General features: G+C 49.2%; 8 protein-coding genes and 1 non-coding gene across 9 annotated transcripts; 4 read left to right on the top strand and 5 right to left on the bottom strand.

Moving 5' to 3' along the window:
* Nucleotides 1–32: 32 nt before the first annotated feature.
* On the bottom strand, nucleotides 33–4,152 carry atg26 (UDP-glucose:sterol glycosyltransferase; the record flags this gene model as incomplete). Its single annotated transcript, XM_025708161.1, has 3 exons — nucleotides 33–251; nucleotides 300–2,879; nucleotides 2,929–4,152. 3 exons carry the CDS (start codon nucleotides 4,150–4,152, stop codon nucleotides 33–35), a joined length of 4,023 nt encoding a protein of 1,340 aa, XP_025563591.1.
* Nucleotides 4,153–5,836: 1,684 nt separating this feature from the next.
* On the bottom strand, nucleotides 5,837–6,828 carry BO88DRAFT_424768 (DNA-directed RNA polymerase I subunit RPA34; the record flags this gene model as incomplete). Its single annotated transcript, XM_025708769.1, has 2 exons — nucleotides 5,837–6,599; nucleotides 6,662–6,828. 2 exons carry the CDS (start codon nucleotides 6,826–6,828, stop codon nucleotides 5,837–5,839), a joined length of 930 nt encoding a protein of 309 aa, XP_025563590.1.
* A 380-nt stretch (nucleotides 6,829–7,208) lies between these two features.
* grc3 (putative RNA processing protein Grc3) lies at nucleotides 7,209–10,043 on the top strand (the record flags this gene model as incomplete). The annotated part of the gene is made up of 5 exons (XM_025704794.1): nucleotides 7,209–7,242; nucleotides 7,295–7,694; nucleotides 7,745–7,871; nucleotides 7,920–8,231; nucleotides 8,288–10,043. The coding sequence occupies 5 exons, from the start codon at nucleotides 7,209–7,211 to the stop codon at nucleotides 9,872–9,874; spliced, it is 2,460 nt and encodes an 819-aa protein (XP_025563589.1). The 3' UTR covers nucleotides 9,875–10,043.
* A 1,507-nt stretch (nucleotides 10,044–11,550) lies between these two features.
* On the bottom strand, nucleotides 11,551–14,268 carry BO88DRAFT_424766 (folliculin domain-containing protein; the record flags this gene model as incomplete). The annotated part of the gene is made up of 6 exons (XM_025708768.1): nucleotides 11,551–12,915; nucleotides 13,236–13,265; nucleotides 13,780–13,909; nucleotides 14,006–14,029; nucleotides 14,102–14,118; nucleotides 14,182–14,268. The coding sequence occupies 6 exons, from the start codon at nucleotides 14,266–14,268 to the stop codon at nucleotides 11,551–11,553; spliced, it is 1,653 nt and encodes a 550-aa protein (XP_025563588.1).
* Nucleotides 14,269–16,691: 2,423 nt separating this feature from the next.
* On the bottom strand, nucleotides 16,692–17,617 carry BO88DRAFT_443183 (uncharacterized protein; the record flags this gene model as incomplete). The annotated part of the gene is made up of 3 exons (XM_025710001.1): nucleotides 17,123–17,617; nucleotides 16,909–17,050; nucleotides 16,692–16,800 (listed from the first exon to the last, which is right to left on the bottom strand). Exons 1-3 carry the CDS (start codon nucleotides 17,289–17,291, stop codon nucleotides 16,692–16,694), a joined length of 420 nt encoding a protein of 139 aa, XP_025563587.1. The 5' UTR covers nucleotides 17,292–17,617.
* Nucleotides 17,618–17,782: 165 nt separating this feature from the next.
* On the top strand, nucleotides 17,783–18,240 carry BO88DRAFT_404151 (uncharacterized protein). The gene has a single exon (XM_025706541.1). The coding sequence runs from the start codon at nucleotides 17,942–17,944 to the stop codon at nucleotides 18,158–18,160; it is 219 nt and encodes a 72-aa protein (XP_025563586.1). The 5' UTR covers nucleotides 17,783–17,941; the 3' UTR covers nucleotides 18,161–18,240.
* A 2,724-nt stretch (nucleotides 18,241–20,964) lies between these two features.
* On the top strand, nucleotides 20,965–21,036 carry BO88DRAFT_t129. The gene has a single exon. It is a non-coding gene; the product is annotated as a tRNA-Met (tRNA).
* Nucleotides 20,981–21,559, top strand: BO88DRAFT_267700 (uncharacterized protein). The gene has a single exon (XM_025702333.1). The coding sequence runs from the start codon at nucleotides 21,100–21,102 to the stop codon at nucleotides 21,406–21,408; it is 309 nt and encodes a 102-aa protein (XP_025563585.1). The 5' UTR covers nucleotides 20,981–21,099; the 3' UTR covers nucleotides 21,409–21,559.
* Nucleotides 21,560–21,699: 140 nt separating this feature from the next.
* On the bottom strand, nucleotides 21,700–23,408 carry BO88DRAFT_481048 (oxidoreductase; the record flags this gene model as incomplete). The annotated part of the gene is made up of 4 exons (XM_025712176.1): nucleotides 22,812–23,408; nucleotides 22,351–22,729; nucleotides 22,029–22,255; nucleotides 21,700–21,942 (listed from the first exon to the last, which is right to left on the bottom strand). Exons 1-4 carry the CDS (start codon nucleotides 23,283–23,285, stop codon nucleotides 21,700–21,702), a joined length of 1,323 nt encoding a protein of 440 aa, XP_025563584.1. The 5' UTR covers nucleotides 23,286–23,408.
* Nucleotides 23,409–23,626: the final 218 nt, after the last annotated feature.

Here is a 23,626-nt window from a genome sequence, read left to right as displayed (position 1 = left end):
GAGTCCGTCAACAAGCTATCATATTATCCACATCAGGCGACAGTCGGCCTCATGTCCAACTCGGTATCGTCCTCGACAATTGTCCACTCCTCCTCGGGTACGTCCTCGTCCGCTTCCTGTTCTGCCACCGTCTTCGCCGAAGGTGTGGGCGAGAACGGCGTCGAGGATACATTGGAGCGCGCTTGAGCCAGGGTTTTGGCGTACTCTAAATCACGGTAGATCGCTTGAATAGCCGTATCCACCCCGTCCTCCTGTTCAATCATTAGCAGGGCAATATGATTAGAATACATACGACTTACACTTCGGATCTGCGCTCCTAACTTGTGGGCTTTAACGATCATACGCTCGTCATGGGTAGCCTCCCATAAAGCCCGAGAGAACATCGTCACGTTCAGCTTCTTCAAACAGATGCCCACGCCCAAGTCTTCAACTCGCGTTCCAAAGAAGAACTGGTCGCCAAAGAACGGCTTGACAATGGTGGGGACCCCGGCACGCAGACTTGCCCCAGTAGTTCCAGCGCCGCCATGGTGCGCGGCGGCATCGATCTGCGAGAAGAGCCAGTCATGGGGTGCCGATTGAATCTGGATGATTTCTGGCGGCAGAGGGACCTCTGACTTGGCACTAGCCGGGTCTCCTAGACGATCAGACCAGCCCTTGGACAGGATGCAGCGGACATCGGCCTTCTGGACAGATTCGATGACGGTGCGTGTGAGAGCGGAAGGATCGGACACAACAATTGACCCGAACCCGATGTATACAACCTTCTTGTCATCCTTGCGAGCACGTTGGATAAAGTCGACCAGTTCCGCTGGAGGAGTCCAGTTAGAACCCTCACTAAGAAACCAGTACCCGGTGATGCGAATCCAGTCTGGATAGTCCAACGGCGGCGGCACCACGGTGGGCGAGTAGTTGTAGAGGAATGGAACCTTATTCGGCTGCATCTTATCCAGGCCGGTGGCCTTCAAGCCCAGCTCTTTCTTCCGCCAGCGGTTCACCTGACCTGCAACCGACTTCCAGAAGACGTTGTCAAACATGACGTAGGTGATGTAGTTGTATGCACCGCCCATCTTGTGCTCAGGAACGGCAAATGCATGGGGATATGCGCGTGTCCTTGACCAAGGCATTGTAAAGGCGCGGAAGTACGGAATCCGGAGTGCCTCGGCGATGTGAATTCCAGCCATCGCGCTTGGAGATTCAATGAGGAGGTCGGTGTCCTGGCAAGCTTTCCACGCAGAGGACAGCAAATCGTCAATCCAGCCTCGAAACTTCGCTGTTGCCTCTTTGAAGAACGAGTAGGTGAACATTCCGTTCTCTACACATATCCGCATAAGTTCCGCTGGGTCTCCGTCGACTAGCGCAAAGTCAATGCCATGCTTTCTCACCCAAGGTTCAAACTCCGCGTGAGTTGCAATTTTGGGCCTATGCCCTTCGGCAAGAAGACCCTTACACAGGGCAATGTACGGTTGCACGTCTCCACGAGAGCCTATTGTAAGACACGTAATCCTCAAAGATTCGGTAGGCTTGAAGTTGATGATGGAGGCGCGAGGGTCATCAAAGATGGGATGCAATTCGTTGGATTCAGTCATCGCCGAGCGGGAACTGTGCATGCCAGTGATATCCAGCCTGGCTTCCTGTAGCAAACGGTGCTCTGCTCTGGCGGATTCAGACTCATCCTTCTCCTCACACTCTGCAAGTAGTCCGGACGCCATCAAGAACTTCGTAGACTCAAGCCCTTTGTGCAGCGTGACAGCGCAATCATCTCGGATCTCAGCTGTGCCAAACTCGAAAAATAACTCTTCGTGCCCTCGAATGACGACAACAAGCCCATGGCGGCCAAAGTTGAATCCTTTTTCCTTGTCCACATTTTCCACATCCTTGAGCGGAAGGATCATCTTCGTACGGGTCCCGGGCATGAGACTGCGAAAGCACAGCTTTTTCTGGCTAATATAGATCTTGCCGTACAGTGGGATCATCCGATGTAGCCACGCAAAGTACGATGCCTGCAACTTCTCACTTGGTGGAAGGGCAAAGTGTTCACGGAATCGGTCACCGTCCTTGCAACCAGCCTCGAGGTCTTCGGGATCAACAGCCTGGTCATCCGCGAGTATATTCTCGGATTCTCCGTAATGTTTGCCGCCACCGGCCCACATCCCAGAAACCTTCTCGAGATAGCCCATAGATTCACTCGCCAGCAAGTTGCTCATCTGCTTCGATCGTGTCTTCAAGTACTCGGCGAATCCTGCTGCGCGCTGCAAAGGATACACCCCTGCCCGAGCAAGCTCATTCAGTGCCGAAGTGGAAGGGTGAAGTCCGGTAGGAGTCTGAGTATCACGGTCGGACTCGCTCACGGCGTACTGTATCTCAGGCCCATTCCTGGTCGTATGCACCGACCGCGCTGTCTCATCCGAGTGCCGACGAACAGTCTTCTCAGCGCCCGAAGGACCTCGTCTCATTGTACGAATCATAGGCGACTGAAAAACATCGCTTCGGTTCAATATTTGGCTGGCAGATTCGGTGGTATCTGTCATGGACTGCAGAATACCAGATGCCTCAGTTGCCTGCTCAAAGGAGTTTCCGAAGGACAGAGATGAGTCCTGCTGTCTCATAGGCGGAGACATGCTCAAGGCATCCTGCCCGAAACTGAACTGCCCTGTGCTTGCGCTTCGTCGTCGATTGCCAGACTTTCCAATGCCCCGAGATTGGCTTGTCCCGCTGGTGATCGACCACCTATTCTGGGAGGCCCGATTACGGCGAGAGCGAGACGTCTGCTCAGGCTGTGGTGATAAGGTCAATTGTGACCGCTTCATAGGCGTGTCAGCAACGAGACCTCTTAGGAAGTTGAATGCATCCTGGCCGTCATTGAAAAACGTGAAATAGTACTGCAGTATAGTCAGCAGTGAGCATGGAAGGCCAAAGTCGGGCACGTACCTCATCGATGGCGTAGGTCTCTTCACTCTCCACCACGCGAATTTTAAAAGTTTCCGCAAAGTCTACCATGGGGCTCTCTTCGATATCGATGACGCTTTCAATGGGGAAGGAGATCTTGACGCTGCCTTTGTCGTTGTGGGTGCGAAATATGACCTTCTGCAGAGCCTTGACCCACTCTTTGGCGCTCGAGGAGCTATCGGCCCTAAAGTAATATGTTCGCTGGTCGGTGGTGACCTGGAAGTCTTTAACTTCCCGCCCTTTGTCTTTTGGCTCAGCCAAAGAAGCCGAAATCCCGTAACGGAGATCTACATGGCCGCTGGGAAAGTAGAGTTTCGAGGGGTCTGCATAGTATGAGAGAACATCCCCTTTCAGCGAAAACCAATACCGATTGTACTTGGGATTCTTCCGGCCCCGTTTGTAGACGTATCCGGACTTGATGGCGACGGTGGACTTCCGAGGAAGGTAGGCGTAGAAGCAGATGTGTCCTTCTGTAACATACATGTACCCCTGCAAGAGCATGCTTTGCAAGAACGAGCATGCGTACTCAACAAGCACCTTTTCCGGCGCCTCGAACCCGAACATCTCCTTGAGCCGTAATGATAGTGCCGATGCGGATGACTGCTTAGAACTCTCGTCACGATTCTCTTCCGTAGTAGACGGGGCGCCTTTAGTCGAATCCTCTGTGTCCAACAGAGCCCGTGCTTCTACCATGCGACTAAGGACCGGGGCTGCCCTAGGAGTGGCACTTCGAGGTCGTTTGGGAGTGGAGGCTCGAGACATTTCATCACCCGTCGGGGGCTCGGACTGTACAGCCGGTTCCTGACCTTTGTTCTGCCTTGAGTTGATCTTGAACGGGCGCAATAACTTGTTCTCGGATATTGTTCGTCGATGGCGACGACCGCGCTCCGGAGTCGGGCTCTGCGGCTTGGGAGATAATCGCGGCGATTCATTCCCGCTCCTAATTGGCAGTGCACCAGCGGTAGCAGACAAGTTCTCAGCGTCTTTGCGGGCACGGTTCTCGTCCTCTCCCTCACTATCACTCGACTCGTCGAACCGCGCATGAAAACCAGATCTCGAGCCCACCGCAGCAATCATGCCGAATATAGACTGGTGCATATACTGCATATGACCTTCTCGAGGCCCCATACCGCCTGGGGGTGCACTGAAATCCACCTGCGAGTCATCATCTTCTCTTAAACGTTCTGGCAGAACACTGGCGAACATGCGGCTATTCGATATGGACTGCCTGCTTGCGCTGAGCCTACGGTCCACCCGCCGCTTTGCGTCATCTATAAAGGGTCGCATTTTCGGTACATAGGAAGAAAGTGTAGGACAAAGCGAGCGGGAATGAACAGGGTTCAAAGGAAGTAGCTGTTACGACAGAACCCAGGGGGACCCGGGCAGATGACAGCGCTGAAGTGTGATCCGGGCTTGACGGTTCAAGGTAAGTCAGTAGGTTCAAGTCACGTTAGGACCGTGGACGAATAGGTACTCGACTAAGGGCCGATGATCAAACATATTAGCTTAGATCCAGCTCGATCGGGCATAGGAAGAGCTTTTCCTCGGGGAAGAAGAAAAAGCAACGAGGAAGGAAATGTGACACCCACAGCGTCCACACACAGCTGGGAAGGTGATAAGCACCGTTGGAGTAACGGTACGGTTCCGGACAATGAGGACCGTCAAAGCAAGAGAGACTGGGGCGTGCAAACCATGGCCGGAAGAGAGAGAAAGACTAAGACATGGCACGAGAGAGCAGAAAAAATAATTAAGGAGCGAGGCAGGCTTAAGCGGTCGAGCCAGCAGCCTGTGCGATGCAGAAGCAGAGCAGCATGGAATGGGATGAATGGAATAGTAAGTAAGTAGAAAGATGAGCCAACGACTGATTTGGGGGGTCTGGCGTCACTTGCCCGTATCAGCTGTCCGCCTGAGTATCTACTTGTCCAATCACAAGCATCACATGTGATTGCGGTAGGGCCCGCAGCCAGTCAAAGATCGACGCTGATAGGATGGTGACATTAGCTAATTATTGGGGAGGTGGTAATAGTCGGTAACAATACCGACTCACCGTCGCGGCGTGCACAGGCGCAAGGGGAACCCTGGGAATCCGAGAGAACCAGGATATTCTATGCTTCTTCTATTCGATCAGGAGGCACTGATGTGTCCCAGCACAATACGGTGTAGAGGACGATCTACCCGGATACTACTACTAGTACGTAGTAGCCTGACAGACACCCTCCCGATCCACGAGGCTCCAGAACGGGGGCCTAGTGGCCACGCCGAGCAGCCTTGGTCGAAACAGAGCCCGGGGTTGATCGACACTAAATGCCTCTGGTGGGCCTTCTTCCACTTCATCCGCTGGTCTACTATCTTCTCTCCATCAATTCAAACTAGTCGAATCCACTGAGATGTTGTGCCAGCACACTCACGATCTAATGTTCAGGAACTCGTGGACCTGCCCAGTTTCATTGTCGCCAAGTACAATTCTATTTAGGACCACGGCGCTGTCCTACTGCTCGAGCGCGAAAAGCGCCTGACCTCGTCGCAGCTCTCGGGATGGCTGGATAGGCAGCCCGTGCTAGTGAGACGGCTTCATCCGGGCTAACGTCCGCCCGCTAATCCTTCTAGCCCGTTGCACCTGCAAGTTGGGCGCGGTACAGTGTACAGAGTTGCTCGAAGCAATGGACCACTCACTACTCGAGTTCTATGCATGAGATTTAACTCTGGACTTATGTACAATCGAACACACCCATGGCTGGCATGCAACGTAGAATTCAGCGGGCTCGTCAGAAATCACTCCCCACACGCCGGAAGAGTAAAAGCAAAAACACATCCCATCTAGTATTGCCAACTTTTGATGAAAAGAAAAGACGATAAGGAAGAAGAAAAAGAAGAAATATCATCAAGCACTTCAAGTAGACTTCTCGGACTTCTTGCGCTTCTTCTCCTCCCGGCTCTTGCTGGACTTTTTCTTCTTGTCCTCGCCATCACCTCCCTCCTGAGCTGACTTCCTGGACTTCTTGCGAGGCACATCGCCAGCCTCAGCCTGGCTCCCATCCGCCTCAGTAGGGTGGTTCTTGCGCTTTCTCTCATCCCGCTCCTTCTCCAACGATTTGGGGACCTTGAATGTAGGCTTCTCGTCTTCCGACTCCTCCGAACTGGATCCGAGGGTCTCGGGAGGTTCCACACCACTTCCTACGGGGTGAAAACGCATCTTCAAGTGTTTGGGATGTTTCCTCGGGGGCTTGATCTGCTCCTGTACAGCTTGCGCAACGGTCTCATCGCTGACCTCGGGAATATCGAGCATCTCTTGGATATGGTAGCTGGGGATATTGCTGGCGGCGGTGCTGTAGTAGGTCTTGGTCTTCGAGTCGTACAGGTGGAGCGTCTTTCCACCCAGGTCGGGTTGCGCAAGGCTTTCCACCGGAATTCCGTATTGCACACCCTTGTGTTTCAGGACGGGCTTGCCCTGCATGATCTTGGCCAACGAGACTTCCTCAACCTTGGAGAGAGGAAGGTAGTCTGGCGCCGTAATGTGATAGACTTGCTTGCCGCGAAGATCGGACAGGAGAGAGGAGACATTGGACTTCGGTGGTGCTTGTTGTTTCAAGGACTTGAATCCGGACGGGGCTTTGTAAGGTTGGGGTGCAGCTAGAGATACATTACGGGAGGTCCTATGCGAGCACATCGTTAATCACTGACATAACCTTCATTTGAGTCAATTGAGAAGACCTACTTCTGGGTAGAAGTCTTCTCGTTGGAAGAAGTGCTGGAATCGCTGTCACTATCGCTTCCGCTCTGGGTCGACTCAACCTCGGAGCTAGAAGATTCGCCAGCAGACGATGTGCTCATAGGAGTAGGCTCCCGTTCCTCCACAGCTTTCTTGTTCGATTTGGGTGCCATTGTGACTACTTGACGGTCCGTTTCGTATGCGGAAATTCGAGGGGAGAGCAGCTCCGAACTTGCGATGCGGAGCGCCGGTGATCGCACGTGTGCCTAATTTGTACCGCTAGGATATATAATATCACCGCAAAAAGAACCAGCGGGGTGTTAAGCACGTCGTAGAAGAAAATCCTGGGGTATAGCGCAAAGCGCGAGTCACTGCGAGTTGGGAGAAGCCGATCCGGAACTTTTGAGCGATAACCTTTTTTTCTGCTCCGCGGAGCACGGACCACCTGAAAGTCCGCGGCCTCAAATATTCACCTTTTTGGTAGTCCCGCCGCCCAGCACTCGGTTTTGCGCAACGTCGCTGTTTTGGACAAATTGAACTGTTTGCCAGTATCATGAAGCGTAAAGCTGAAAAGGCGCAGGCTGCAGGTAAGTTCAAGCGTCCGTGTACCAGGAATTATCGCTGACATTCCATCTTAAGCCCCGGTCAGCGCTTTCGCAGCCCGCAAAGCACGGCAGCAGCAGGCGCAGGCCACCGCAGCTGCTGTCAAGCCCCCTGTCGCTGAACCAGTGGTAGAACCGCCACCGAAGAGAGCGCGCCGCTCACTAGACGAGCCTGTCGTCCCAGCCGCAACCGAAGAGAACCGAGTCCAAACGAGGCGATCATCAAGGCGAAAGGAAGAACAATCGAAGGTTGAGAAGCCCACGCCGAAGGCGCGCAACGATCAGCCTCCTAAGGCCTCCAAGAAAGTACCCGAGCATGACACGTCGAAGGATGTCGAGGATCAGGCGCCTTCGGACGAGGAGTCGGAAGAGCCAGAAATCGTTGTAGAGAACACCGGTGTTATTGGGCTCGAGCCTATTCAGAATGACGAGGAGGGGTAATTGTTGCTTTGCAGTACAATTCAGGCCCAGCGCTAATGGTTCTTAGGTACGAATCGCCTGCAGATACTACGGTTCAGGTCCAGGAGTTCCCCCTGTCAAAAGCGCGCTTGAACAAGAACAGCATAGTCTACAGTGATGAGCATAGGCTGTGTGTCCGCATAAAGGAGAAGATGGTATGCATGTCCAGCCGGAATATATGCGCAGTGCTGACTGTTCTACAGAGCTTGGTGATGATCGGTCACTACGATCTTTGGGTCAAACGAGGCGTGGTTAGTCTGATGGGAGCGAAGCTGCACCCCTCATCTCAGGTGTATCGGGTCTACGCGCCTTCGACGCACTCGTTGCCTGTAATCAAATGCGTTTCCGGGGTCAACGGCGAGGCAGAGGTGGAGTTCAAGTCATGCCATAGCGGAATCTATCGTCTCAAGGAACTCTCGCCTCTGTATCAGCGGATATGGAACGGCAAGAATACTACAGCGGACAAGCTCACTCTCAAGGGCACTCCTCAGTCCACCAAGAGAACGTTCTCAGTGGTAAGTTTATACCTGACTGTCTTTGGTCGTCTGTATTGTGACTAAGTGCCGTACAGCTATATACTTCTGCGGATGATTCCCTCAAACGCCACCTGCGGCCGCTTCATCTCGAGAAACAATGGAGCTCTGCTATCAAGTCTCTCTCCCAGCGTGGTGGACGGCTGAAGACGCTCATCTGCGGACCGAAGGGATCAGGAAAGTCTACGTTCAGTCGCTATCTGTTGAACCACCTTCTCAGCCCGGCGCCACAGACAGAGACCAACTACTACAACACTGATGGGGTTGCGTTCCTGGACTTGGACCCGGGTCAGCCAGAATTCGCTCCGATGGGTCAAGTCTACCTGGCCCATCTCCGTTCACCTGTCTTTGGTCCTCCCTTTTCCCACCCATCTTTGGATGGTTCCCGTGATGGCACGATAGTTCGAAGCCATCATATTGGAGCTACATCACCCAAAGAAGACCCCGACCACTACGTCCTTGCCGCCATGGATCTCATGGAGCGCTACCGCGCCTTGCAGGCCAGCTACCCCCAATGTCCTCTCATCATCAACTACCCCGGCTGGATTTTCGGCTTGGGTTTGGAAGTTGCCACCTGGCTGGTCAGATCGCTTGGTCTCTCCGACGTTGTATATATGAGCGAAAAGGGACCGACTGAAGTTGTCCAGCCTCTGGGGCAGGCAGCCTACCAGGCCAAGATCCCTCTGACAATCCTCCCATCTCAGCCCACCGACTTCGTCAGCAGGTCGAGCGCACAGCTCCGCTCAATGCAAATGCAGTCGTATTTCCATATGTCGCGTCCAAACGGCATCGACAACTCACTATGGCTTGAGCAACCACTTTCCCGCACAAAGCCATTCCGTGTCCACTACTCGGGACCGCAACAGGGCATCCAGGGTATCATGGTCATGGGCACCGAGATCCATCCCGATCTGCTCCATGAGGTTCTAGACGGGTCGATCGTCGCTGTCGTTGCTGTTGAGTCCCCGAACGCCATTCTAGGCCAGAACAGTGGCCCAATGTTCGCGAACAACTCCAACGCCGAAACAGATGGAGACCACGATGTCGACATGCAAGACTCAGCCGATGCTGTTCCTATCGTCGGGACATCGACCATCGAATCCAGCATCACCCGGACACCAAACGAGGACCTTCCTTACCTCTTCGTTGGAGCAGGAAGCAGCAACCCCCTAGACCCGAAAGTCTCGCACTGCTTAGGCCTGGCTCTTGTCCGCTCCGTGAACGTCGCTTCCCACCAGCTGGAACTGGTTACTCCCATTACCGGATCGACTCTCCGTGGCGTTCTCGAGCAGGGTCACAGCATCGTCCTTGTGCGTGGTCTTTTGGATAACCCCAACTGGGCCATCAGCGAGGACTATTACGCCGCCCGTGCCGCCGAGAAACGCCATCGGGTGCTAATCGAGAAACTCAAGAAGGACAAGGGAGCTGCCGCGGCAGAGGACGCTACCCTCGAGTCCGAGAAGCAAGTGCTGAAAGATAGAATCCGGCGCGCGAGCAAAGTGCCCTGGATGACGGTGGTTGAAGACAACAGCCGCAGGCAACGAGAAGCCGCACAACGCGAGAAATCTCTATGGAAGCTGCGGAAGAAGGCATACCCTGGAAGTGATAGTGAAGGTGATTGGTAACCTGCATTACATTGGCGTTGTAAAATTGCTTGCATGTATATATTAGACAGTGAAAAGTTCATTTGGGAGCAATAGATAATGCACGAGCTGACTGAGTTCACATGATACATGCTTTGAGGATATCCTGATCTCACGTTTCAATCGGCATTCGGTCAATTACATCAGAGCCAAGTAGCTTCACACTCTGGATATCCGATACATCAAAATTCAGATAGTATCTATCTTACTAACTATCCCAAATCTTCAATCTGTCAAAAACAGTGCTCTAATATAGTAGTATTGTGGTTTGATGTGGTAGTATGATATAGTAACTATTGTGTGTAATAAGTAGTAAGCCGGATTTTTACATAGTACTACTATGTATGTATGCAAGCAATACTAACTTAGACTTATAGAATAAGTACTACTATATCATATGCCACATCCAATTGCAGTGTCACATCAATTGCTTCTTCCATCTGATACAGAGTCTTCTACATGCCTCAATCCGAAATGGCAAACCGATTAATCATAGGAATGGGAATGATCCGCTCAACCAGCATTCATAACTAAATAGCTAGTAGGTGTGTATGTATGTGGCACGATTTGCTTATTATATCCACTGAAATAAAGCCGACCTTACCCACATAAAAAGTAATCCCCTGCATGTATGTATGTATGTCATGGTTCATGTGAAGTGGGGTGAGTGTACTAACATATTCCACTGGTCGATATGTCCCGAGACTAATCAACATGAATCGGATAGTAGTTAGACGTCCACTTAAAGTTTGGGTCGATACGGCTTGAGTAATTGTGGATTTGATTTACTGTAGATAGTTAGATAGGAAGATAGTAGCAGATAGATAACAGTAGGAAGTAAGTACGTATCTGAGTTAGTTGGTTAGTTAGTTGCTTACTAGCTAGTACATTATGTGGTAGCTTTTATTACTTTTAAGCTTAGACTTCCGAGCTAGTGTTTTAGTCTATCTTGGAACTTGCGGTTCTTCTGTCTATAATACAAGGACCTTGGTGGGTGCACCGGTGGTTTTTTTTTATCTTATCGGTGAGGTCTAGAACACTACAATTACTGTGTATTGGTGCTGATGGTTCAAGTTACAGTACTTGATTAAGTTCCAATAAAGTAAGTCCCTTTCCATAAAAGTACATACATGCATGTCATGCCAAATGCCTCACAAGTGCATCCTTCGTTGCCTCGTAATGACATTCAATCATGTGAGAACAAGCGTCCGTCAAGTCGTCCGCTTCTGGCGATTAATAGAAGTCGTAATAAAACAGTCCGAATCACGTCGGAAAGAATCGAAAGGGTGAGGCGGAATAGAATCAAAACGCAGATCGCTTATCTACCCACGCTCTGGGGGAATAGAAGGAGAATATAAAGTCAAAAAGCCATGCTTCCTGTAAATGTGCCGAAACTCCGCCTCCTTCTGGGAATAAAAAAACATGCCGTAGTCTATGTCAAGTCCTGTCCATGTACCGGAAGTAAACGCCGAAATGATGTCAATCATGTGAGGGTTGTAATTGTCACATGAGACTGCTGACTGCATGTATGATGACAGTCGAATCGCGGATGACGGTTGAAATGCTCCGCTTTCAATAAATGAACAAGTAATGTGATTGGCCCGAATGTGATGATGCAGCCAATTAAGGTATGCCGTAGCGCAAATATTATTCACAGGCTATGCGATCACTGGTCGGCGAGGTGCAATAGGGATCGGCTTGGGCCCCGAGGAGATGTCCAAAGTGGACATTCCTAGATCGCTGTCCTCGTATTGGCGCGAAAGCTTATCCTGCGGCTTCTCCTTGCCACCAGGAACTAATGAAGATTTCCGTGAAGCAGTGGCGTCTTCTTCGCGCACTGTGCTGCACACGAATCGTTCTTCTGAAATGGGCGAGGCTCCAAACATCGTACCCAACTGCTGCAGAAGCGCAACAAAGTGTGCATGTATTTCAGCAAAGATGTATTGGTTTCCCACGATTTCCGAAAGGTTTCTCGCTCGAACTTGACCGGGTCGACGAAGCTGTCCGTCCGGATCAAGAGCGCGCCCTGTGAGGAAGGACGAAACAGGGGTATACTGTTTGCTCCCGCGTCTATTCAATGCGTTGTTTTGTTCATCGCGACGCTTTTCTTCTTCCTGGTATTTCTCCGCTGAGTTGACAATGCCCGTGGCAATGCGACCGAATGCGCGCCAAATCACAGGGCAGGCACGGAATGCTCGACCGGCGTCTTTGCCTGCCAATGCGACAAGGGCATAGCTACGCCGTTTCCCGCGAGCCATGGGGTCGGGCAGGCGAAAGATGTAAGCTATGGTATAGCCTGCAGAAGAATCGCCAAAACATATCGGGCCCGAGGAAAGACCGCGGGGCAAGAGTTCGCAACTCAGTGTTCGAATGGAGGAGCGTCGCAGAAGCGCGTAATCAGCCGGGTTGGGGGGTCCGCGCAATGAAAGATAGGTGAGGATGTGTGTATGACAGGAGGCGTCCGATGTAACAGAGGCCGAATGAAGAGAGTCCGGGTATGAAGCATGGACATGCGGGTCGTGTGTGGTATCATCGTGGTCGGCGTGACTGGTCCCACAAGAGTAGACGACCTCTCTAGATCGTAGAACAGGACTGCCGTTCCTCCCCTTGCCGTCACTTCGGGCCGTTCCTGGCGCACCTGGGGGCAGCTGCTTGCTCACATCTTCAGGTAGAGTCAAGCTGCAACTGGCGCACGTGTCGCCGTCTGCGCCACCAAGAAAGTTGAGTCTTTGTTGAGTATCAGCCGGCGTGGCCTGGCCTTTCAGGAAATAGGGATGGTCTTCTATTCTGGGAGACCTCTCGGAGGAGTCGTTATTCTTTTCTGAGGGTTTATTTGGGGTAGATTTGTTATTCGTGCGGCTCTGCAGGCCGTGAGATGAAACGGTGTCGTGAGAAGTGGCAGGGGTATCGTCGGGAGAGCAATCAGATTTGTCGGGATAGCATTGTGAACAGGGGAACGGTAGGACCTGCGAGCAGATGATCGAGGTAGGACCATGCACCTCGCAGAAATGCGTCAAAGAAAGCTAGTAGAGGGAGAATGTGTTAGCTGGAGAAAGCAGACAGGGATCCACTGTAAAACGGGGTGAAAAAGGACAAGCGCAAGAGTCAGGATCCCTGCCATGTTGCACGCGGTCATTATGCGCGCATTGCGCGGTGCGAGCAAGGAAGAAAAGGCCTAATTCAGTGCAAAGAAGCCCAAACGCATGTCCCCGGTGAGACATGAAAGTGCACGTCATGCTCACACATCACCAACATCATTCACCGATGCGAAAGACAGACACACACACACACACCGAGGCACATGGGGGGGTGGGAAGAGACAGGAAAAGAAAGCCACACTTACAATGAAATCCATATCCGTGAAAGTTATGGTCTAGCAGAACCCAGCAACCATATTAGAGCATTATTGCAATACATGCTTTCACAGATAAGAGTCACAGTGATTGGTGGTGGTGGTTTCGTGGCAATGACGCAGAATAACCACCAGCAAATTGAAGGGAGGAGGGGAGGGAAACCGGGTATGGCTGGTGCAGATCCAGATCCAGACGGTAGTAGTGGAAGGTTGAAAAGGTTGGATTGAACCACCCACAACGAGAACAACAACGTTGGGGTAGTAAAAGTAATTATAATAGTGGTAATAGAGTCAGTGAAGCTGCAAAGACCAGCTTGCAGAACAAAGACAGAGTGTGGGGAAGTAAAAGGAAAGGAGGGAAGGAAGAAGAAGAAAAAGAAGAGAGGGACGAGACGGAGGGTAAGGATAAGAGTATATATTAAGTGGCTGAGAGGCAGAGAAGGGAATGGACGAGTAGGAAGTCTACTAGTTGGTTTTACTCCAGACTCTATGGAGAGAGTGAAAGAAAGAGAGAGGCATTGATTAGCGACTTTACTGGGAAGAGTAAGTAGTAGTATGAGCCAGTAGCAGTAAGTAGTAGCAGTAGTAGTGGAGGGAAAGGATATCGGAAAGGTAAGTAGAAGGGGGGGGAACAAGAGAAGCCCGGAAGTGGAGCGGTGCATCGGCTGCATTATGAAAATGGAAGAGGCAAAGAGAGGGTCTGGCCGGGGCTGGCCTGGCTCGGGTTGGTAATTACCGTTTGGTATGGTTCTGTATGGTACTTTCCGGTTCCATCCCTCTCCCATCTATACTACTTGCTATACAGTGATACACTCAGTAGAGTAAGTACTACTTATTATTGCTGATAAGTGAATTACTTACATCCTCGATCTGCCTAAACAGTGGTCAAAGAGAGCCCAACCATCCAATAAATTCAAGCAACTATCCGATTACCAACCTGTTGTGCTTCCAGTGGCTCTGGGGGCCAAAGCACATCCCTCCCCCCTCTCTCCCTCCCTCCCTTTCTTCTCTGCCTGCTTGCCATCCAAGAACCTAGAAAGAATGAATCCCGGTTGGGTTTCAACTAGGCGACAAGGGAACTCATCGTACCGGAACTATAACTACAACTAGTAGTGGTGAAATATAAATTAAAATAGACGGAGTAGTATCCGGGATCCTCAAATCCGAATATTAACGATGACAAACTATGGAGGACTGGAGGGGTCTTTTCCGACAATATCCATTCCCCATTCCTGCGACTCACTATCCTACTTGGCATCCGCCTCTCTTATTGCGCTTATTTATCTGATTCTCCCTTAGACGAATCGTCTGTTGCAGGCTGAAATTCACTAAAACTCCTAGTCTCCCTTCAGCCTGTCAGCGGATGGAGCCCGACAGAAAACGGTTCCGGCCTAATATGCGACTAGATTGCCCAGATGGAGTATGGGAGAGACACAAGCATGGGGAGGGCATGACTGACTGACTAGTTAGTTAGTTAGCCAGCCAGCATTCTGGTTCAGACGGAGGAGAAGGGGGAGGGGCGCCTAAACGGCATCAGATCAATAGGAACCAGAATGAAAATGATTACCCGCCCAATGTTTGTCGATCATGGCCCTTCCTTTACCCTCCTTCACACATGGCCATTTACTCCTTTGCGTAACCATTCCAACGGTTCTTCGTTCCCCAATTCCATGATGGAATGAATGGCTGATGAGGGTGAACCAGGGAAAACAGCAAGGCGGACAATAACCCCGGGTGTATTCCGGCTGTAAGGAAGCAGAAGAGGAAAAGCCATCAACCCCGGAGTTACCGAGTGACTATGGGACAGACTCGACTAGACGAATTAGTGACGCTGGATGTGGTTGTGGTGGTGGTACTACCAGGACTATCTAAACCCAACCCGTCACCGCGCCCGATGGACTCGACCCAAACAAACTTCCGTACCCAATTTGACGGGACGGCGTTTGGCCGCTAAACCTGGATTTTACGCAATCGAAGGTCTGTAGAACGAGGGATGGAAGAAGTCAAATTATCACCTGCGCCATTTTTGTTTCCCTTTGCCTTTTGGATTTTTTTCGTATATCCGGTGGCAGGGAGGATGGTCGTATGCTCCATGAAAATGTTACCCTTTTTTGATTTTGGTTGTATATCCACAACGTGAGCATCTAAGTGACTAGTAATTAGTTTAATTAACTAAGGTAGGATCTGACTCTCACACTCTCTCATCAATCATCAGTCATCACTCTCCAGATTCGAACCACCGACCGGTTCCCCAGCATGGATAAACGGTCAGCAACCGAGCTGGTCGCTTCCGACCAGGAACTTTCCCAATCCAGCCATGTTCGGCAAGGAACTTCAATTACAGGAATGCACCCTGGGATTATTTTCTTTGCTGATCTTCTTTCCCCCTTTTTTAATTTTACTTTTTTTTCTTTTTTACTTTATGTCACTGGGCTTCATTGATCACAAAGCAATAGGAGCAGGAGGGGAAGGGGAAATAAAGCGAAGAAAAAGAAAGGATAAAAAAAAGGAAGCATTCCGCCTGATCGCAATCATAGGGTCATAGATCCTATGTGCATCAAATAATTGCCGCCTCCCATGCCCGAGGGTTCCGATACGAACCAGGGTCGCACCTTGATCCCCCTTCGGCACTATCCCAGTTACTTACCGAGTGCAGCCCAGGATTCAAGTGGGGGGATCCAGCATTAATCCCAGCGACTGACTAGACTAGTCGCATCGCGATAGCCAGCTAGACTTACTTACTTACCCAGTTAGATCAGTGAGATCAGTGAATCCTTGGGTAAGCTCCATAAGGCAGAGGCAGACACAGACACAGAAAAAAGAGAGACACGGGATGAGCATGCGCATCCGGAGCAATCACAGCCCATCCATATAATCAGGATTGGCGCGGCTATTATCACACAGCGGAACTACTTACTGAACTAAACCTCCATGGTGCCTATCCGAATATTGGATCCTCTGCAGGCAGCCTCATCCCGCTGTCAGCCACCATTTCCTCCCTTCCAACCCCAACTAAGTAAGAGCTCGGAAGGGAGGCTATCCTGCTAGTCACATGGAAGATGATGATGCTGTCTGGCGGACGATCGGGATCCTTCCCATGCTTGAGTTTGAGTCTACTGACGACTATACCCACCGAGGTGTTGCGCCTCCCGCCCGACAACGGCCGTTATGCCTTTCTCGATGAACAAAACAGACGCTATCCATTCCAGGTCTCGCCCTGGAACAACTGAAGTACGCATGCAGATGCTCAGCGACGAGTCTTCGGGTTAGAGATCCGAATCACCTCCTGTCTATCACTTGATTCCTCAATGTTTGGGGTCCGGAGTTCCGGAGTATTCCCGTCTGGGCAATACAACAGTCTCCCTTTAGAGACAGACTACGTACGTTCACTTACACTGCCCGGAGCACAGTAAGATTGGGGGTTTCATCAACATGATCAAGGAGGTATCAACCCGCCTGATACTTGTGATTATCGTAGTCCTCCGGGAACACCCCCCAAAAAAATGGGCAGTCGCCCGACAACGGCCATTTCTTTCTCCGATTTGCTGCCTGCGCCCTTGTATGGTAAGCTTCTAGCGGAAGACGGTAATTAGTTTAGTATCGAGCATCCCGTACCACCCTCCTACTCAATACGAGACGCAGTAGCATCGATAATGTCTGATACTTGCCCCAAAGTACGAGAAGACAACTCAAGTCGGGTCGAACCTTGCTGCGCGATCGGACCATCTCCAGCCAGCCGGATGATCCATCCAGAGAGCGACAGACACCGGACGCAGCAACCGCTTGCCGCATGCGGAGTGCAGCCGCTGTGGGTGATAGTTAGAAGTGTACCTTGGATACGGAGTAGATGGCGTACAGCAAGAACTCTATACGCATACTTACAGCCAAGTATAGGACCGCGTCTAGTGCAGCGGAAGGATTTCCCTCGCAAGCCATCTCAGCTAAGACCCTCCTTGTGTCCCAAGCAACGGAATGTCCCAAACAGTCCAAACAATCCCCGGGCATCCCGCGTGTTTTGACGAAGTTTCGCCGAACCGACATCACCATAACTCGTGGTAATAATAATGGTGAACCAGCGACCAGGATGTGAATCCAGCAACAGCCGCTTTGCGATCGGGGAGGAAGTCTTGCTGTCGAAGGAACAACATTAATTTACCCCATCACGTCACAGTGCAGTAGTCTCAAGACGGCACAATTCCAGTCTACTATATGATAAGTTCGAAAGTTAATCCGCGTGCCTTGAATCCGGTTGTGTTGTCTGTTATCGCTGGGATTGCGATATACTTTTTGCCGGTCGCGATAGATCTCCCGCCGCGTATAGATCTATCAACCCGCGTTGTTGTGTGTAACCCGACCGTGAGATTGGGGAGGGGGAGATACTACCGTTAGACAGGTACTATCTGCAATCTGCACATCAATAAAACTTTCCCAGAATGTAGGATGGATCCCTTGTTGGACAGATCATAAGCCCGTCATGTTTCCTCCGCAATGCAGGTCTATCCAGATAGAATAATGGTGAATACTTCCGAATTCATACCCTTTCAGTCTCTCTCTTATCGTCTATCTTCAGCCTCGTGGCCTACCTTGATACCTATCGATATCTATCAATTCTTACATTCCTCCATCCATCTATCCCAAATTATAGGCAATACTTAACTTCCGATCCGATGAAACACCCCCAAACAAAACCCCAAATAATGTACGACCATCACATCCCATCACACAACAACCACAACCACAACAAACAATACTTAACAACTAATAGTAATAACCCGTACGGTAAGTACCAATACCAAGCAAGGCAAGCAAGCACACGACACATATACGACTTGCCCATCTTTTTTGCCTCCTCTTCCACTCTGCCGACCCATTCATCCACTCACCCACTTCACCCACCAGCCGACCCGACAAAATGAAACAAGTGGAATCCGCCCGACGGGAGAAACACGCTCCACTGTAAGCAAGTAGGCAAGCAAGCAAGCATAGCCGTTCGTTCCAGTTCGCAGCAGCGGCAGCAGCAGGAGGGAGTTTCTTAGTTCCCACAATTATAACCAAACCCAACCCTCTTTTTTTTCGATTTTCTCTCATTGGGTGATGAGGTCTCCATCCACTCACATTTTCTTATTGGGGATGGGATGCAGACTGGAACCAACCTGGAACTCCACGTGGCTTGTGAGAGATTTGATTAGTAGGTGCTGTTATTGTTATTGTGGGTTGGTTGGGTTGGGTTGCTTGGTGAGTGGTTATGGACACGGCGTGTTGCTGCTACTGCACCCAGATCTCTACCAGTATCTACTGTCTATCCAGATGCATTCCAAGTGAGCTAGAGCTAGCCATACTAATACTGCTTCCTACATAGATTAGCCCTTAAATATATATACCAATAGGAACCCACGGAAGTACTATCCAGCAACTAGCAGAACTTACATAGCAGTCAAACAAACAGACAAAAAAAAGCAAAAAACCACACACCTACTTATTACGGAGTTGGTAACTTCCACGGCCTTTTTCGCTGCAAGAAATCCTCATTAAAGTAAAAGACGGCCAGCCACACTTGTCAACTTGTGTCAACTAAGTAATTCTAGTTAAGTAAGTAAGGTAACTAAATAGTAAACAAGGCTGGCCTCGCCTGGCCTGGAACTTTTCTTCTTTCTCTCTTTCCTTTCCGTTCCCCCTACTGCAGTCTGCAAGTAAGCTTTGAACAGACAACGACTCGCGTCCTTCCCCTCCTCTTCTTTCCCTTGTTTTGGCAGATCGCTTCGACCTAACTACAAAGTAATTAAGTTTAAACCTGCTGGAAGATGATTCTTCCTTGACATCTGTGGTTGAATAAGTGGGTATTTATGTATAATTGCTGGGTATTATTGAGTTAGATTCTCAGTAAACTAACTAGTTCATCTTTTGAACCGTGCTCTGCTCTGCTTTGCTCGGCTCAGTTCAGCTCAGCTCAGAGACAAGTCATGTCTTACTGCGATCTTCACCGTTTTCTTTCATATATAGTAAGTGACTGACTTGAGTAAAATATACCCGAGCGGGTGGGTTAAATTTAATTAATATCGACAGGCCAGGTTTTTGACCACTTTTCACATGTTTACTACTACTATACAAAGTTAGTAGTTTACAGTGCATCTATAATTCTATAACATATAGCCTATATACAAATAACAATCTATAATTCCTTCAAGGAATAAGGAATAGATTAAATAAAGTGACTAAGTCTAGTTCACCACCCAAATCCCGCTCTTTCTTTTTCAATCTATAACTAATCAAGAAACCCGACTGAGAAATTATTTGTCAACTTGCCCACCCACACTGGCAAACACCAACAGATCTAATTGTAAGCAAAAATGTAAGCAAATTTGGTCTGGACTACGTAGAGTAGAATTGTCAAAGTTTGAGGGGTTTTTTTTTTCTCTTTTCTCTTTTTCATTGTTATTATTTATTGTTATTATTATTATTTCGGGCCCTTTCCGTTCGTTCGTTTTAGATGGTTGGTGGGAGAATATTATTTGACTGGAGCTAGAACTGACTAACTTTAGTCAAGTGGAGGGGAGGATGGATGGAAGGCAGAGAGGGGGGGGCCAGTGCTTGGCCCGCCACTGGGCTTGGGTGGGTACGTACTGGGTAGGCTACTAGCCTACTAACTAGGCTAGGTGGAGTATGTTTGGTAATTGATTTATGTATTCATTTGGCTGGATTCTGTCTCTGTTGTTATGGGGTTTGATGTTTGATGTTAGAAATTGGTGGTATTGTTGTTGGTGATGGGTAGGATATATTGTGGATGGGTTGCGGGTGGTGATTGTTGAAATAGGGTTCATTCGGTTGTCTTTGTCTTGGTGGTATTCATTTGCTGTGGCTTAGGTTAAGCGGAATTTCAACATGAGCAGGGGGTAGTATTGTATGCATGAAATATACATAGAATGTTGTAGCGAACAATATTAGAGTGAAATAAACAGAAACGAATGGGATGATAGTAGAAGATGCGATGTATTCATTCAATAGAGTCTGAATTTTAGAACCGAGTACTGTCCATGCATGGAACACTAATTGCCAGCACTCCCGTACAAATCCGTCCTGGGAACGTGTACAATGCTTCAAGTCTGACAATATTTACTCGACACAATGCGGAAACATATAACTGAGAGGACTGCAGCGCGCAAGCTGCAACAGATGACCGCAATGAATCCGTTGTTAGCACTTTCAATTAGAATGACAAGGTACCCGACATATCCTTCATTATGATAATCATGTAGGTTAAAGAAAGATGCTTCATAGGACCAAGTCGAGTGGCTATCAGGTCCGATTTCGATAGGACAATCGATTAAATTATTCCATCTCTGCTTACTGCCAGCCTACAACCACCACATGAAACTGGGTTATGCTGGTCAATGCACCAAGCGACTGTCTGTGCACAATATACACGATCATACTTGAATATAGAATTGCTGGCATACCATTCAGTCAATTGAACCAGAAAGTCGATATCGTTATATACTACCATATTACTAGCACTACAGAAACACTACTGAACATAAATCTTCATATTCCACTCCCTCATGACATGTCAGATATACCTCCAAACTAAAACCATAATCAATCTCCTACAATACTTACACCAGTAATAGCCTTATCCTTGGCAATTTAAACCTAATTCTACTCTCGGCCGAGTATTATCCCACAGAAATATAATGTCAAAGAGAGGGTATAAATCTTCATCCGCAGCATGTTAGCTCAGGGGAAGAGCGCCGGGCTCATAACCCGGAGGTCCCTGGATCGAAACCAGGACATGCTATATCTTCTTTTTTGTTTATTTTTATTGTACCCTTTCTATTCTTGTGATATGGGCTGTTTGTGAATGATGATTTATACCTTTTTATTATGGATTATTGGTATATTTGGTGTTTTGTGCACTTTATTCGTCTACTACAGAACACATACCGACTCAAATCCCAATATAAAATGTAAGCATAACGCTAAACTACCCTTCGTGGTACTGCTTGCTGTGAGTAAGTGTTTTGCTTTAATGCTATATTATGAGGAGGTGAATGTTACACAGAGTATATCATACTATTATATTGAACTAAAAATAAACGATCATACATACCCTCGAGTCATGCATAGCTCAAAAGAAAAACCGGGTATGACATGTATACTCAAATACTGAGTCAGTCTGCTTCTGCATCTACTGGTGATTTTGTGAAGCAGCTTGTAACTAGGGGAAGGTCATACAACATCTAGTGAGTCGAATGCTGAATCCCAAGTCAATACTATGTGAATTAAGGATATAGTTCGAAGCAAGAAGAATTAGATTGGTAGCTGGTAGTACCTATTCAGATATCTGGATCTGCTCGGTCCCTGCCTTTCGGACAAGCTGTAAATCAAATCTCTCTCTTTGACATGCCATCTCCTTTCAACATGCGTTATCTTGACCTTGTAGATTTACTAAGTGCCGCAGCTACAATCGTACCCCCCACGGCGGGATCACAGCGAGAATAGCGCCATCCACGTACGGCGGGGTCTTCGACTGATCAATTTTTCTCTTTTTTGTTGGCCTATGAGTGTCATTTCCGTATCCAGAAGAAGAAGCAGCTCCGGTGTCACGAGGGCAATGCCGTAGCGCAGAATTATTCCGGTTCTGCTCATTTACCCACCTCACTCCTGGCAAGGTAATGCATGGCCAAGCCTCACTTGCCATCACCTATGGAGAGTGTGTCTGTTAGCATATGCTACACACCCAAGTATATAAGGAATTTTCTGGTTAAAGGTTCTGAGTGAGAGTCATACTTTGGCAGCCTTGTTCCTCTCATCATTCTGGATGGGGATATTTTTGGATTGTGCGCGCTCCAAAATAGTAGCATACCAGTCCCCGGTGCTAGAAATAGCCAGCGCGAAGGTGTCTAGGCCACAGGACTTGAAGGCTGAGTAGAGAAGATAATCGCCGTCCTTTAGCACATGTGCAATGCTCTCTGAGGCGGGATAGGCGTAGGAGCAGAAGGCCCCGAGGATGCCACCTGTCAAAAGGTCAAATAAGCCACAAACTAGAACAACCAGTTCCTTTGGCGGAAAGAAGGGAAGACAGGGATGTAGATATGGATTGGGAATATACCTTGTCTCATCAAGTCAGAGCTCCCCAGAATTCTCATCACCGCCGCCTTAAGTGGCTGCATGCATGGCGTGAGGGATGATCTAGGATGGACATATCGCACGCCAGCATCTACAGCATGAAGTCTGTAAACCAGAGTGATGAGTTTTCCCTCTATAACAGGCACAATCTCACGCTCGCAGTCATCATAGAATGCAGCCCACTGGATAGTCGAGGAACTGGCCGGGCTCCAGTCCAGATCGCGAACCTGCTTATTGTGTCGCACATATAAGTTCCCTCCGGTGAAACGGGAAGGCAGGCACACTACGAGCGAGCCAAATTGATTCTCACTATAGGGGATATTGGTGTGATTCTTGAAGAAGCCATCGGGGCTGGAGAAGACCTGTTCTCATGGTTAGTAAGTGGACTCTTACCCTTTCCACCCTATACGTTTCTAAACTAGAGAAAAAGGGATAGAGACAAACTTCTAGCTTCCAGAGATCTGCGATCAATTTTCTGCTAGCATCAACATTGAAAGACGGAAGCAGCTGTTTCTCAATTTCATCAAGAATACCAAGATCCACCGGATGGAAAGTAGTGGCGAAGTGAGCAGGATTCAGTGTCCCGGCTTTGCCAAAAGTAGGATCAAGAATGCGCTTTCCACATTCGCGAAAGCAAGCAGGGGCACAATCACTGATAAGCTGCTGCAAAGCTCCTGCACCAGAAGCGTCAATGTCATCTTTTTCGCAGACAGGAAGAACCAGCACGTGCGGCACCGAATCCCTCGAAGTCCAGAAAATTCTGACGGGCCGGGACTTGGTAGGGACGTGACCATATTCTTCGACGGAGGCATCGGTAGTGATAGGAATGGATCCGGAACATGAAAAGGATGAAGAACTGCCTTTGATCAATCTTCTGAGTGAAAAGTAGCTGAGGTCAGGAGTGACTTCTGGTGGCATTTTGAAGATTATAGAGCTCGTTCTGTGTAGGTAGGTGGCACCCGGAGGCAGGAGTGGTACTGAACAGGAGACTTGAAAATCAAGACACCGAGAACAGTTCAATCTTTAGGAGTAAGTAAGTGAGGGGGGCCGCCGAATAGGTAGTAACAGAGGTGGTGGAGGATCTGGTTCAATACATGGATGCAGTGAATGTTCCGGCAGTGAATACATGTAGATGACTTTCCTGAGTTTGAAAACCTGTATCATAGAATGGCAGTAGTTACGTCGAGCAGTAGAAGTAGATAAGTAATCATCGTGGCTAAGTTACGTTGTTGCAACAGCATGAGCCTACTTATACTGTC

The sequence above is a fragment of the Aspergillus vadensis genome (assembly GCF_003184925.1).
Source record: "Aspergillus vadensis CBS 113365 unplaced genomic scaffold BO88scaffold_9, whole genome shotgun sequence".
NCBI lineage: Eukaryota > Fungi > Ascomycota > Eurotiomycetes > Eurotiales > Aspergillaceae > Aspergillus > Aspergillus vadensis.
The sequence above is the reverse complement of the archived record's forward strand: the minus strand, read 5'-3'. Positions and strand labels throughout refer to the sequence as shown.